At 41.7% G+C, this 16511-nt stretch overlaps 1 protein-coding gene across 7 annotated transcripts in view; it reads right to left on the bottom strand.

The window, feature by feature from the left end:
• The window catches only part of SPO11 (SPO11 initiator of meiotic double strand breaks), a 101545-nt gene that overhangs the window by 21995 nt on the left and 63039 nt on the right, over window positions 1-16511 (bottom strand). For all 7 annotated transcript variants that reach the window (XM_075176491.1, XM_075176493.1, XM_075176495.1 and 4 more), the window contains 5 exons: window positions 15308-15421; window positions 14520-14608; window positions 13738-13804; window positions 12587-12695; window positions 962-1048 (listed from right to left, as the gene is read on the bottom strand). In XM_075176491.1, coding sequence (XP_075032592.1) covers window positions 962-1048; window positions 12587-12695; window positions 13738-13804; window positions 14520-14608; window positions 15308-15421 — 466 coding nt within the window. The remainder of the gene's footprint in view (window positions 1-961; window positions 1049-12586; window positions 12696-13737; window positions 13805-14519; window positions 14609-15307; window positions 15422-16511) is intronic.

The raw sequence follows: 16511 nt of genomic DNA, 5'->3' as shown, positions 1-16511 counted from the left end.
CCTCACAACTGTCCCAATTTCTATTCTGAGCCCCACTTGCTTCTCTTGTTTCAGCTGTGCCCTCTTCCACTTAGAATGTAAACTCTCTTTGTTTTCATGTCTGCATTTATTTTGTCTGCCTTGTATGTCCTTTTTTTTATATATGTCCTATTTTCCCTACTGTACAGCGCTGTGGAGCACTCTGGTGCCTTACAAATCTATGATGATAATAATAATAATACAGCAGGTTTATGCCACAATTATGAAACCCGGCCTCTCTGCAAATTAAAAATGGTGGAGTGAATCTGGTAACTAGTGCAGCCTAGCAAAAAACTGACAGCCCCAAACTGCAACTTGTTAATAAAAAAGGGTTCGGAGATAAATCTCTAGACTAAAGATGAAATCCACCTTGTATAATATTTTTTTGTACCCCTTCAATAGCAGGTCTGCTAGGACCCTAACCCACCACTAGGATCTCTACCATTAGTGAAAACCAGCTATCTCCAGCACCCTTTGAAGAGTATATGGAGCTTCCTAGAAGAACACTCTATGGTATTAGTATGGTGCAGGATGAAAGGCTGCACCTCATTGAACATATTGCTGAGGATGTCCACTCATATAACCATATCTATGTACAGTATACATGGATAACAAATTGGGGATAAAACTCAGATACATGGAACAAATATGTAAAATGTACCTGTTGTCTACACACAGAGGAAGACGGCATTTTTTGGACTGAACTAGGTGTCTCAGTGATGTTATTTGTTCCTAGAAAATGTATAGGCTCTAATATTTATCCTATAAACTCACTGGTAATAGCACTAAGACATGAGGCACAATGAGATGTAAGTGATATCTACTGCATTAATAGGCTGAGTACTCTTGAATATTGTCTCATCTCACAAAATGCCTGCCTCCACTGTATGTGAATGATGGGCCTATTTCACTTACAGAAATATAAATTTGTGCTGCATCTTACCGATGAGTTACCATTACAGTCCACTCTAGTCCCATCTTCTTGTGTAAATAGCAAGTCGCCAGCCAGACAACCCTTGGAAGTAGAGAGCTGAGAGGAAAGTTGAATACTGACATTTTATTGCTGCAACAGAGACTTGTCTGCATAGAAATTTACAGAATTAATATATTTAAGATATTTAAGATGTTGGTTTATGCATACTTTTCCTGAAATAGTAGGTGATCTCCTGGACTCCCAAGAGAGTCTATAAATCTCCCTGAAGCCGGATCAGACAAAGAAGCAAGGGGAAGCGCCTTAAGCAAGTTGTGTCATTAGATTCCATCCATCCACGGTGTCACAGATTCAGCAGGTGAGGTTAAAACCTCTATGCTTAACACTACAGGGTTGTGGGCCGAGATGAGGACATCTGCTTGGGTGCAAAGGTTTGTACCATGTGATGTGAGGAGTTGGGCGGATCAGGGGAGTTCCTACCTCAGCACACCCACATCCAAAAACTAGATTTAATTTGCAGGATGAGATTATTTAAATAAGATAAAGGCATGGTGGTGACCCATTTCAGGTGACGTACCCTGCTTTTTTCTACCTTCAAAAATATTTGACTTTTCCAAATGGGGCACATTTTGCATCATCCAATTGTAGTACTGTGGAAAATGATATTTCTAGGTGCACTTCCACCAGTTTAATAAAAATATTTAAACACATAATGGGTATACATGTAATAAAGACTGTTCCTTGCATATTGGGTTTACGGAGTAAAATGGTGGCATTTGCAGACGAGTGGAATCACAGGTAGAGGGGAGGAGGTGCAATGAGATACATTTCTACGGGTGCTTCTTGCTTTATGAAAGGGCACATGTCCATTTTCACTGTTCATAGGGACTTAAAAAATAGCACTAACTCAGAGCAGGAGTTCCTCAAGTCTCATCTTAAACTTTTAATGGGACTCATTCTGTGCCTCCATGTGGCATTTCTGCAGAGATGCGCAAACATAAATGAGGCTAAACCGAATTGTGTTTTTTTTTTTTTTTAACAAAAAAACTACTTAAAGGAGTGGAAATAAAGTTATAGGAGGTGCACAGGTGAAAAAATAGGAATTTTATACTTACGTAAAATTTATTTCTCCTAGTTCATTGGGGGACACCTTGGACATTGGGGTAGAGTGTAGTGACATAGAGCGTTGGGCACTTTAAGAAATTTGTTAGTTAACCCTAGCTCCTTCACCTCTACACCCCCTTCCTGTTTAGGCTTCAGTTTATGTAGAACGAAGTTTCACAGTAAAGGAGTCAATAGAGAGAAAAACAACAGAGAAAGAGGAAAACAATAACATTCTCTTAATAAAAAAGACACAAGTCAAATAAAAAAAGAAACTAGAGCGTCAAGGTTGGGCACCCGGTTTCCCCCAATGGACTAGGAGAAACGGATTTTACATAAGTATGAAAAGCCTTTTTTCTCTATCCTACTATTGGGGGACACCGGGGACATTTCAAAGTCGCAATTACGGGTGGGAATGCTCAGAAGCATCTTTCTTCCAAAACTATCATCACCTGATGCAAACAAATTAAACCTGCAAGACATAGTAAACGTGTGAACTGTGGAACAGCTGGCTGCCTGACACAGCTGCTCAGTCAAGTTACCATGTCGTGCCACCGAGGAATAACTCACTGACCTTGTGGAGTGAGCCCGAAGATTACCAGGAACAGGATGCCCAGCCCCGTTATAAACCTGAGGGATCACAACCGTAATTCACCGAGCAATAAACACTTTAGACGCTGGCCAGCCTCTCTTGTGTGCATCATAGAGGACCAAAAGCTCCTCCGTCTTGCGCACATCTTGAGTCCTATGCACATATGTACACATAGCATGGACTACATCTAGAGAACGAACAGAAACTATGTCCTCCAAAGATCGACCTTTGATCACGGTAGGGATGATAATGTCTTGATTTAGGTGGAATCTTGACACCACCTTAAGGAGGAATGAAGGCTTAGTTTGTAGAACTGCCCTATCCTAATGAAAAATGAGAAGAGGAGACTTGCATAATAATGTTACAAGCTCTGAAATACTTCTAGCGGAATCCACCGTGTCCAATGGTTCAAACAGGGAATGATGTAAAACATTTAACACTAAGTTTAGATGCCAAGGCGCTACAGAAGGAACATACGGAGGCTGTACATGAAGCATCCCATTATTTCTAATTTTAATTACTTCAACCTTATTGCACCAGTGTTTGAACTGAATTAAGAAAGTGCTTTTTTATTTCTAATGGTAATTACTTCAACAATATTGCATCAGTGTTTGAACTGAATTAAGAAAGTGCATTTTTATTTCTAATGGTTTGCTGTCATTTTACTGTTTGTTTAAACCTTTATTGCTAGTGTTTGTTGGGGGAGTTTATTGAGGGCCTGATTGAAGAACACTGATCACATGTGTTTGTTAACCATATATATTCATTGTAGAATGGCTGCATAGTTAGTGTGTATAGTTACTAGTGTAAAAAAATGTAAATAGCATAATTCGGAGTTATACCAGAGTAAAACAGGAGGAAACAGGAGAAGAACATTCTACCTATTACCATAGCTACACAAGGACAATAGTCAGTATTCATCTGAAACTCCATAATCTACTCCTGATGTTTCCATCTCTTCCTGTCTACAAGCTTCACACCACAAGAAGACTGATTTGGACTTATTTTCTACTGAGCTCAATAAAGTTTGTTTTATCTGTCAGTTTATTTTCCCTGCAAAATCCCCTCTGTTTAATCAGCCTGCTGTACTACTTGCTCAGCCACTCTCTACCCATGCTACAGCTATTTCAGTCCCCTATCTCATCATTGTACTTTCAATTGCTTTGTCTGCCATCACAAGCAGGAAGAAATGATACTGACTTTGAACCACTCTCCTCTCTCATGACTCTGCAATATCTCATCACCTGTTCTTATTACTCTTCATTCAACACTTCCATTCACTCCCCCACATGACTCCCCACATCATTAGTCCATGCTATCCAGACATCCAGGATTAAGCTACATTTACTGCAGCCTCACTCTGCACTACTTCTCTGATTACACAGGACATTGCAATTAGGTAATTCTTTTAATTCCCTCATTTTTTGCTATTTTACTCATAAATACTAATGCTTGCCAAAATATTTTCCTTTCTCGATTTTCATGGCATTATCTTTAGGACAATATCATTCCTCAACCATCCTGCAACATACACCTCTGACCACATTGCCCCTTTATTACGTCATTCACCTCTAGCTAACACTCATGAACTCTTTTCCTATTTAAATTCAATAACTTTAACAGCCACACCCTGTCACCAGAAACTAAAAGTACGTACATCTTACAATCATGTTTCCTACCTTTCTTCCTCCCTGCTTCTATTAACTGGTGATATATCACATAATCCAGGTCCCCCTCACTTCTCCCACTCGTATATATCTGAACGCTACAGAAATCCAGCAAACCTCAAACGCATCACCTGTCTCCCCTCTCTTCCAAAGTCCTTTAAATGTGCCCTTTGGAATGCACTCACTGTTTGTAACAAACTTACCTCCGTACACGATCTCTTCCTCTCAAACAACCTAAAGCTTCTAGCAATAACAGAAACATGGCTCACACAATCAGACACTGCCTCACCTGCAGCCCTTTCACATGGTGGTCTCCATTTCACCCACACCCCCATACCAGGAGGCAGACAAGGAGGTGGGGTTGGACTACTTCTCTCTCCACAGGGCACGTTCACAGTTCTCCTAAATGTCCCATCACTCACGTTCACATGTTTTGAACTACATACTGTTAGGATTTTTAACTCATTCTCTATGCGTGTTGCTATCATCTATCGCCCCCCTGGACCACACCAACAATTTCTTGAACACTTCTCTGCATGGCTCCCTCACTTCTTATCCTCTGACATTCCCACCATCATCATAGGTGATTTCAACATCCCTATTATTAATTCACGTTCCAATGCTGCTTCCAAACTACTCTCTCTAACATCCTCACTTGACCTCTCCCAGTGGATTCAATCTGCTACTCATCAGGATGGCCACTGTCTTGATTTTGTTTTCTCTAGACTATGCTCAGTTCTGATTTCCTTAACACTCCTTTCCCCCTCTCAGATCTTTACCTTATTAGCTACTCGCTCACCTCCAGTTCTTTACGCTCCCCAATGTCAAACTCTTCAAAGCCTCCTCACAACTGCAGGAATATCAATCCTATTGATCTTCAACAGTTTTCCACCTCTCTCCAACACCTTCTCTCCCCAATTTCTACATTCTCCTCCCCTGATCGGGCAGTACCCCCATTTTCACCAAACCCTAGCAACTACCCTTGATCAAGTGGCTCCAGCGACACTACATACTTCGCGTAGACTTTGTTGCCAACCATGACACACTAAAGAATACGAACGCTACAAAAACTTTCTTGTAAAGCAAAACGTCACTGGTAAAAATCTTGTACCTCTAATGATTTCATATACTGGTATCTACCACTCCTATAGAAATTATCTGAACACTGCAAAACAAAAATACTTCCAATCTCTCATCTATGCTCAGGTTTCAAATCCCAAATGCCTTTTTAACACGTTTAAATCTCTTCTCAATCTTCGCCACCCCAAATCCTTCGACTAACCATCAGTGTCCAGGATCTTGCTTCCTATTTTAAGGACAAATTAGATAAGATCAGACTTGAAATGGTATCATCTTCCCTCGTCAAGCAATCAGCTCAATTCCTTTGTAGCACCCTCTGACAGTCTCTCTTCATTTGATCCCACAAAAGAAGAGGAAGTTTCTACTCTCTTCTCATCTTCCTACTCTACCTCCTGTCCTCTTGATCCCATTCTCTCACAAATTAGTAGGTCCCTGTCTCCTAAACCGAGATGATAAAGTGGTCTTTGATCATAGTGGCAGACACCATGACTACTCTCCCCCCCCCACATTAGCCATGGAGAGACCTTTTTTAAGAAGCATAGCTACTGGTGGGAATAGGTAATCTAAGCGCAGAACCACCAAGGAACCACCAAAGAATGTGTCACGGATTTATAGTTCTGAAGATCTTACCTGCTGGTATTGGCGCTGCTAGGCTTGGAGGTGCATATTCTAACATGTCTCTGGTCTTCGCCAGGGACCCCCACAAGGGAGTTTGGGGTTCGCTGCAAGAGGTGTGCAGGACGTGGTCCTCCCAGATAGCTACCAGCGAAGTGTTAGGTGAATAGACATTTTTGTGAAGTCCGAGGTCAAACCGTGCAGGCAATAAAGGTAGGAAGAGCAGGCAGGAGCAAAGACAGGAAGAGAAGTGTCAATACCAGAAAATCAATATAACCAGAGGGACATCCAAAAGGAAAGTCAGGCAGAACAGGGTCGGAATCCAGGAAGACAGGCAAAATGCTAAGAAGTTCACAAGGGTGCTGGAGCATAGGATGACCTAGCTACTCTGGCCCCCTAATGGCACCAGAGCCTGCTTTAAATAGAAGGAGGAGCTCTCTCATTGGTGGCAGCGGAATCAGCGGTGAAAACAGCTTACTGCTGACAGGAAGGAGTTGCTGGTATCTCTGTTGCCTGGCAACAGAGATGCGGATGTTTTGCGCATGCGCTCGCAATGCTTGGCCGAAACCTGGAAGGAGCGTCCCATTGCCTAGCAACGAGAAGTGCGAGTGGGAGCAGAGAAGGCATCTCTGGCAACAACTGTGCGTGCAGGGACGGCTTCTGACAATACCCCCCTCCACAGGGGGATGCGTTCTTCTAGAATTTTCTTTTGATGAAATCGACCAGAAGATGAGGAGCATGGAGGTCCTCCTTATACACCCACGACCTCTCCTTGGGACCAAAACCCTTCCAATGGACCAAATAGGGGCATCCACGCAAGTTGCAAGAATCCAGAATGTGACTGATCTCACACTTGTTGCCAGACGCAGTCAAAATGGGATGTGGACGAAAGAATGTGCAAGAGAATTTATTGAGGATCAGTAGTTTAAGTAAGGGAACATAAAAAGTATTGTGGTTCTTCAGAGAGGGAGGAAGGCGGTGTCCGTAAGTTACAGGGTTGATGATCTGTATCACTGGGTAAGGCCCAATAAAATGTGGAGCCAATTTCATCGAGGGCACCTGAAGCCTCAGGATCTGTGTGGAGAGCCACACCTTATCTCCAAGATGAAAAGTGGGAATCAATTTCCTGCGACGGTCAGCAGCAAGTTTTCAACAAATTTTCCTTAGTTAAGGCCCAGATATGAGCAAAATCTTGAACCAGAGAGTGGGCAGCAGGGACTGTAGGTGCAAGAGGAGATGGCATAAACTGTAAAGTAGGGGGAGGATCCAGAGGAATCATTTATAGGGTTTCTCTGGATTCATCTGTATATGGGGAACTCAGCCCATGGGAGTAAATTGTTCCAATCATCTTGTTAACGGGAGGAGAAGCAGCGGATAATTTTAGATCTTGGTTTACACGTTTACACGTCTGGCCATTGGTCTGTGGATGGTACCATGAGGAGTCCCAAATCTCTACAGAAGGCTCACCTTGTCACCTATCCCATAGTTGCATTCTGAGGTTGAAAATTTCTTAGAAAAGAATCCACAAGGACGAAGGTTACCCTAAGAGGATTCCTGCAAATGTACAGCCCCTACTCCAACTAATGAGGTGTCAACTTGCAGGAAAAAAAGGTTTTCCTTAGTCAGGTTGATCCAGGACAGGTGTAGATGGGAATGCCTCTTTCAAAGAGGAAAATGCTGATATAGCCTCAGGAGGCTAATTCATTGGGTTTGCTGATTTTCGAATGAGAGCTGTGATAGGGGCAATCAGTGTGGAGAATTGATTAATAAATTGCTTATAATAATTAGCGAACCCAAAAAAATGTTGTACAGCCTTCAGGCCCTGAGGTCATGGCCAATTAATGTTTGCAAAAACCTTCTCCAGATCTATTTGCAAACCTGCACCAGAGACTATGTATCCTAGGAAAGGGATCTGAGGAACCTCAAAAATAAATTTCTTGAGTTTACAAAAGAGTCTGCACTGACAAAGGTGAAACAGAACTTCCTTCACATGAGAACGGTGGGTAATGAGATGAGAGGAGAAAATTAATATATCATCAAGATATACTACCACCAATTTGTAGAGAAGGTCTTGAAAGATTTTGTTAACGAGTGATTGAAACACTGCTGGGGCATTACAGAGCCCGAATGGCATGATGAGGTACTTATAGTGCCCATCACGAGTACTGAAGACAGTAATCCATTCATCACCCTTGCAGATCCGGATTAAATTATAAGAAAAGGTGTAATTTAGAGAAAATTTTGGAGCCGCTAATTTGATCAAATAATTCAGTAATAAAAGGGAGAGAATACCTGTTTTTGATAGTAATGGAGTTTAACTGCTGATAATTGATGCAGGGGCGTAAAGTACCATTTTTCTTAACATAAAAGAAGCCAGCACCAGCAAGTGTTGTAGATTCTCTGATGATGTCATGTTGCCTGATTTTCATGGAGGGAGAGAGAATAAATCCTACCATTAGAAATGGGCTTACCCAGTATCAAGTCAATTGGATAGTCCCAAGAAAGACAAGGAGAAAGAATCTTGGAAGCTGCTTTGCAGAAGACATCCCAAAAGGAGGCATAGGGTGCTGGAAGCTCCAGTTGTGAAGAAAGCACCTTGCAAAGAATAGTAGACGTATTCTCCTTCTTAGGTTTTACAGTAAGGAGACATTTCTTGAAACACTGAGGACCCCATGAAGTAACCTGTGCTGAACTCCAATCAATGTGAGGCACATGTACTCTGAGCCATGGGAGACCCAGGATGACTGAATTGATGGACTGGGGTACTACCAGAAGCTCAATCCATTCTCTACCATCAGCTGAATAGAAGAAGTGACCCTAGAGATGGAACCGTTGATGACACGATTTCCGTCCACAGTGGTGAGAAACAACGGGTGAGGCAAAGTTTGGGTGGGTATTTGGTGTTGCGATGCCAAGGTGGCAGAGATGAAATTTCCATCAGCGCCGATGTCCACAAAGGCAGAGGTCACAAAGGGGTCGCTAGGAGTTGTCAGATAAATCGACATAAAAAATAGCTGGTTTCGAGGTAGCATAGGGAGTGGAAAGTCTGACTCCTAGAAAAGCCTCCCTTGCACGGACTAGGTGGAGGCGTTTCCTGGCCTCTTAGAACAGGTAGACAATAGAATACTGGATTCCCCGCAGTATGAGCAGAGGTTTTGTTTGAAGTGTCTCTCCCTTTCTTCGGGGGTGAGACAGAATTGCATTGGTTCTTTAGGGGGAACCGGGTTCGGGTTCTGAAAACAAGGAGCAAGACGAGGAACAAAAAGCCTAGTAGAAGATTTTTTTTGTTTCCGGAAATGGAGATTAATCCTGTTACATAAAGAAATAAGGGGGGTTCTGGTCAGCAGAGAGGTCGCGGATTACCAATTTGTCAATAATGCCATCTGCCAGACCCTGCCAGAAGGTTGCCACGAGTACCTAATTGTTCCATTTAAGCTCGGGTGCCAAGGTGCAGAACTGGACCTCGTATTGTCCAACAGTCTGGGTACCCTGAGGCAGAAACTGAAACCACTGATCCCTGAACAGAAGAAGAGGGGCTCCCACCACAGCAGACACTAGAAGTGCAGAATGCCTATCACACTGATTGATTGTCTGCTGATTTAGCAGACAGACACCAAGTAGACCAGGCCTGACATCCACGCTACAGCCCACCCCTGGAGTAGACGACTGACCTCTTCAGGACTGACCCATGGAGTACTGACCCCGACACCTGCCTGAAGATCAAAAAGGACTGGAACCTGTACATCTTTGGTTTGCGAGTATTGATAGGAAGAAAAGTATTTTTACCTCCTGTTGCTTGACTGATAATGGTGTCAAGCTTAGGCCCAAACAAAGCACCCCAGAAAAGCGAACTGTTTCAAGAGCCTAGTTAGACTCAACAGGATTTAAGTCAGAGAGTGCGACGAGCAGAGACCGCAGAGACAGAGATTCGCACCCCAATCAGTCCCGCCACTGCTGAAAAACCATAGCCCTCTGAATCTGCTCCACCAGAGGAAGCAATTCAGAAGACTCCTGGCCAACAAATGCTCAGACAGCTGTTCTGAGCAGCATACTACAGCTTAGTTAACCCACACCGACGCCAAAGCGGTCAGCAAGGAGATCCCCGCCACCAAGAAAATGGACTCAAGGAAGCCTTTAACCTTACGGTCTGCGCCGTCCTTAAGAGTGGCTGCATTGGGAAGAGGGACAGTAGTGAACTTAGCCAGCCTTGCAACTGGAGTGTGATGGGACACCTGGAACTTACGATCTGGTGAGGACCAAGGCTGACCCAACAAATCTTCCAATTGGAAAGAAGAGGGAAAAGACAAAGAAGTCTTTATCCGCCATGTAAAGAGAGAGAGCTCTGCAGTCTCATGGACTACCACCTCAGTATCTGACGCACAGCCCCTATGAAATCCTCTACATCCTGACAGTCAGGAGGAACACTCTCCACAAAAAAAGAATTCTACATGTCTGAATCAACCAACACTTCGCCCTCCTCCTGGGAAGAACAGTCAGAATCTGACTCATTATACTACAAGGGGCGCCGCCGCTCGCCTGCATTTATGAGAGGAGGATGGCGTAGTGGAAACCAAACCCTTTGCCAATGTCACAAGACCACATACCCAAACCGGTTCTTCAGAATCTGCAGCTACAGGACCCTGGCAAAGCAACTCAGGCATAGAATCCACCCCACTTGCTACAGAGGCAAGGGCACTTGGAGAAGGATCACCAATTGAGACCTCACCAACTGGGCAAGCTCGGGTACAGTTTCAATTAGTGACCGAGCCCAGATGGGCTCCGCCGAGTTGGAAACACAACCCCCTGGCACACATGGCAAGTGATCCCTACACTGGCAGGCTGCGCACAAAGTGTCAGTGCAGGATCATTCAAATGGCAACTTAGAGTTATAGACGGCACAAGTGAACTTCATCATAGAAGTCACTCCAGCCTGAGACCTCAACGATCTTCCCTATCTGACATGTTACACACAGATGGGGGCAAATCACAGTGGAAAAAACACAGTGAAAAAGACAAGCAGCACACAATCAAAGCACAGAAAGTGAGCATGAGATAGAGCCAAAGAGGCCCAAACTGACAAAAATCCACCCTACAACCAGTTACATTGCAAAACAAGGCATAGAAAAGGAAGAAGCTGGAGCTCCAAAATGGCTGCCTATTCTGGTGTCTACCCATGAGGAATGAAAGACCACCAGGGAGGAAGTGGAAGTAGAGGGAAGAAGCACCTCCACCCAGGGCCCAGCACTGGATTGGAAGCCGTCCAGGCCCCTCCACCAATCCAGTGCCTAGCAGGGGCTTATACTAAGACTGTAACCTCTACCTGACCCAGCCCACTAAGTATACTACTGGCTGCCTCTAGTAAGAGACAGCCACCCACTGTGACTTTTAACCCTATCTCCGAGCACTGTACTGGGAGAGGGGTTTACTTACATCTCTCCTGTGCACAGTGAAGTAGTGGAATGCTGAGCGAAGCCTGCGGCTACTGTGGCCGGTTCTCATAGAGAATATCCAGTGGTGGTAGTGGGGGGCAGCAGCAGAGGCACCTCCACAGCACCTCCGGTTCCCCGCTTCAAGCAGCGCACTGCCAGCTGTGCTGTGTGCTGCTAATCAGCCTAATTGAGCCCAATCTTGCAAGCTCCGTGCAGGAGCTGCAGATGCAGCTAGTGCTGCAGCCAGCATCAGACCGCAGAATGAGATAGAGGGCGTGGCTCTCACTGAACCGTCAATGCGGCTCACAGATGCAAGCAAGTAATGAATTTTAAAAAACAAACAAATAAAGAAAACACTAACAACCATGGGCTGCCTAACAGCCCCAAATATCCGATACTCTGAACATTTGAACTAAACTGAAGCCTGAACAGGAAGAGGTTGTAGAGGGGAAGGAGCTAGGGCTAATTAACAACTTTCTTAAAGTGCCCAATGCCCTATTCCACTATAATAAACCCCAATATCCACGGTGTCCCCCAACAAATGGATAGAGAAACAAAAGTGTTTTGCTCTGTGCACTGATGCAGAGACATTTGCAAAATGTTAGTAAATTACTATTAAAAAAAGAGCATGGAAAAACTATTTCCATCCATATGCAGCTGCACACATTTAGAGATGCATCAGTCTCCACATCAGCAACACATATGCCTGGTTAAGTCAAGTCATCAGCAGCAAGTATTTGCATCTTCTATAGGGCGCCTCCTATCAGGTGTATATGTGTGTTTCTTTCTGTAGGTCTACATAAGCTGTGTTTGCATGAACACACATTTACTGTGCTCAGCCAACATTAGAACACTTCTTCCCTCCCTTGTCCCACCTATCCAGGCATAGGCGGGCGTAAGTGCCAAAACCGCGCAGGTTTGCATAGGCTCATAGGCCTGTACCCACTTTCTGGGCATGCTTAGAGTGATTTCACGCAACATTCACTACGCTTATATCCCACCCTGCATCAGCCCATAAGTGCACTTCATAAATGAGGTCCAGCATGTAGGCATTGGATAGACTTTAAAAACATTTTTTTACTATTTCTTAATATGTTGTTCATGATATAAAATATAAATGATGACTATAAATTAAGCTGCTTTGAGAACTTACAATGTGTAATTTTCTCCTTGGTATCTTCAACATACAGGAAATATCAGTGACTATGTTGTCTACTATGTTCTGACTGCCATAAAGCTGAACATTTTCATAATAAACATCTCTGTGAAAAGCAAAGATATATAAGAAATTTCATTAAATTACAGTTTTTCTCCCCCTGACTTGCCTGTCATGTTGGTCATGCATGTGTCAATATGGTCACAACTGTCTGGTAGTTTGTTGTTCATTTGGCCCAACAACGCTGCAATCGATTGACTAATCCAAAAAAGTTGGTTGATGATCATAATGGCATTATGTCACTGGCTACCAATAAAAAAAATGGATTGAATTAAATGCGAACATTAAGCCATGACTACCACTATCCAGAGTCTTACAATCATGTCTTCTTGCACTGCAGATCTGACTGTTTGAGAGTTGAACAACCACATGGGCGCATGTGTGGCCAGCACAAGGACAGTTAGCTAAACCATATCCCGCTTGGATAGCCTGATCAAGGCCCAGTTAAAGTACATACTCACGTGTCTATGGTGCAGTGCCCTACTGATCACTAAGAGGTACATTTTGTTTGTACTCAATGGATACTCCCTAAATAGACAAATAACTCCTTATAATGATCAATAGAAATAACTCAACGATGCCCTGCGGGATGATAACAGCCTGTGAGTACAAGCTCTTAGGTAGACAGCTCTGCGTTAGGCTGGGTACACACTACACAAAATTTCTCCAGATGCAATATCTTTAACAATTTTAGCAACGACTGAAAGTCCAGATCAGCGTGTCGATTCATGTCTATGCATTACACACATTTTACAAGATTTACCTTTAGATCTTTGCTCTTCATCTGTCATAACCATCGGCTGAAAAGATTTTGACTCTGTAAACTTTATGGAGATCTGCCTATACTGCTGGTCATGAGTGCATACACACTTCAGAATTGGCACAAGATCGTTCCATCATTTATAGAGATTTCTAGTCCATTTATAAAATCAAATGAAATGATACGATGTGCTTTGGAACAATAAAACATGATTGTTGGAGTGAACACACTAATGCGATATTGGACCTAACGGTCATTTATTGTGTGATTGGTATGATAATCGGATGAAAAACTTGCAGTCTGTACCCAGCCTTATACAAATACTTACCTCTTGGTGGCATATGTGTCAGTGTGCACTAGCCTGTAGATCACAGATAAGATTTTCATTGTCAGGGCTGTGGGTGAAATTTTAATTTTAGAATTAAATAGGATTATTAATACACTACATATAATAAGGTTATGTCAGACAACTGTAAGGATAAAAAAGTAAATGGGATAATAAAATTCATAGTAAAAACATATTGGTATTGTTTAGGCTTAGATATAAAATACTAAAAAAAAACAAATAACAAATGCACCAAATAAGTGAACTGTGAGTGTTCTGTTGTGACATTCTATGCTTCTATGAGAGGTTATCATTTTCAAAATAATTACCATTATTAATGTTATTTTCTATAATTCACTGTCTTTGTAAAAGCAAGTGGTCTTTTACATAAAGGACATCTCAATTTAATGAATCCTTTTTTAATCAAATATGCAAATACATAGTAAATAGGAATGGGGAGCCACTATCCTTTCACTTGTTACCTGAAGATGAAAACATCAATCTGAATCATGTTTGTTTTCCTGGAAATAAAAGCAGAGTGCTAAGGAACATATTCCTTACAGCCCTACTAAAGAACTATTACAATAAGCTCTTAAAATAAAAGGGTATTTTGTAATATTTTGCAACTGTATATGTAAATGATTTCATACTATTCCAGAAGCTGACATATTTTACATTGTACATTATTCTATTGTCTACCTCACTGCAATTTCTATGGGATATATTTTGTTTTTGCACTCTGGCATTTTTATAAGTGAAAGGGCATGATTTTGTAGTGCTTTTACCAAACCGCTTTGCAGATTTGGGGCAGTCACTCCTCACTTTTCGGGTAGTGCAATTTTCCACCATCTGCAACCCAACCGCATTATTAAACCTGGAATATAAGTATATTCAACTAAGTGCCCATTGCAGTTCCAGTGCAATTGTAGTAGAACTATAACAATAATGGAAAAACAAGTCACTTTACATTAAAGCATAGTAAAAAAAGAACAAAAAACAAACAAACAACTAGCATAAATCAATCATTGGAACATGGCGTACATTAAAGGGGAAATCCACATCAGTCAGGTTTATCTTTCTGGGAAATGTTTTATTTTTGTTTCAAACAATTATAAGTGCATTGCATGCAATTTTATCTACCCCATACTTGCCTGAAACAGAGACCTTTCAAAAGGCCAAAATTTATTTGTAATTATAGAAATTTTAATTTCTTCAGCCCTCAGTGAGAAAAACTTAGTTGTGTGCTCTTTAAATATAGGGATGTAGTAATTGAGATAAAAAAAAAATTATACATGACATACGCTGTTGGGTAAGTGCAAGATGCTATTTGGGGAACATTTATAAAATATGTGCAGTTTTTATAAAATGTAGGGCACTTTTTAATTAATTAACTTTTTGTTTTGTAGAGTATTCCTGTATAACGTGTTTTATAAATGTGCTCTAAATATTTTGGAAGGTTGTGTTCCTATTTAAGAGAGAAATTATTAAAGTAATGATAATATTTTTATATTTTATTGACAGCTATACCTTAAAAGTGATTTTCAGAGAGGCTCTGTAAATATATTAAACTTACTCTATGTTGGTCCACTTTGATCTGTTTTCCACAGTAAGAATGGGGGCTTCATTTCTAGACAGGCTCTCCAACACCCCCTGGATGATCTTCTCAATTGTGGCAAGAACCTGGGGACTAAGATTGTATACCACAGTTTAAAGCAGTCTGTAGCTCTCTACCTGTTTTGGAACTACAAGTCCCAGTATACCATGCCAGGTCTTGTAGTTCCACAGCAGCTAGAGAGGCCCACTCTTTACCAATGCTTGTATGGTATATATCTTCCCCTGTTCAAAGATTTGGAAATGTCAGAAAGCTTCTAGGAAGTCTAACATGAGGGAACACCAAGTACTAATTACCTGCTTTTCTAAGAAGCCTAAGACTGTTAAAACATGAAATATGTGCAATCAGCGATCCCAGATGAATATAATGACTGTTGTTCCAGAATGTTTATCAAAACTGGTGCTTAATCTGGAAAGTGTAATGAAAGTACTAAAACATCCACTAAGGATAAACAAAGCAGTATTTTAGGAGAAAACTGAAAAAGTGAAAGTAATAAATATGGCAGTTATAAAGTGGTAATAGGCAGGACTTTGAAGTGGCATTTCCACTCTTTTGGCATGTGGGCATATACCCATGGAAGATGGACAAATGAGTGTATATGCACAAATTGAAAAGCTCTGCTACTTCGTACATCTTGCACTTTGATAATATAGGGAAAATTAACATGTATGAGAGTCTCATAATGAAACACTGAAGAATTATTTATTTTATTGCCCTCTATTTTTATAGCGTCTACAATTTAAGCAGTACTTTACAGAGAATATTTAATTATTCCCATCAGTCTCTGCCCCATTGTTGCTTACTATCTGCTTATAAGCAGTGGTGAAAGTAGAAATTTGGAAGTGCCATATGGAAAATGTAAGTGAATGGAATTTGATAGTTTTCCATTCAAAGGAGTAGGAGATGTGGCGGTACAGAATAGCACTGTATACCTGCCCACTTCCACCACTTATTGCTTATAAGGCAAAACTAACCACTTGTATTGACACACAAAGAAGTATATATTCATAGGGCACTCAGGGAAGGAGATTGTGGTTAAAATACAATCAAACTTTTTATTAGTAATTTGTTAAAAATAAGTCAACCTCCTGATTATTATATGACAGCAAAATAATTTAAAAACATATTGGGGCGTTATAGCACAAAAATAGTGCAAAAGTGATTT

The sequence above is a fragment of the Mixophyes fleayi genome, chromosome 6 (assembly GCF_038048845.1).
Source record: "Mixophyes fleayi isolate aMixFle1 chromosome 6, aMixFle1.hap1, whole genome shotgun sequence".
NCBI classification, from domain to species: Eukaryota; Metazoa; Chordata; class Amphibia; order Anura; family Limnodynastidae; genus Mixophyes; species Mixophyes fleayi.
The sequence above is the reverse complement of the archived record's forward strand: the minus strand, read 5'-3'. Positions and strand labels throughout refer to the sequence as shown.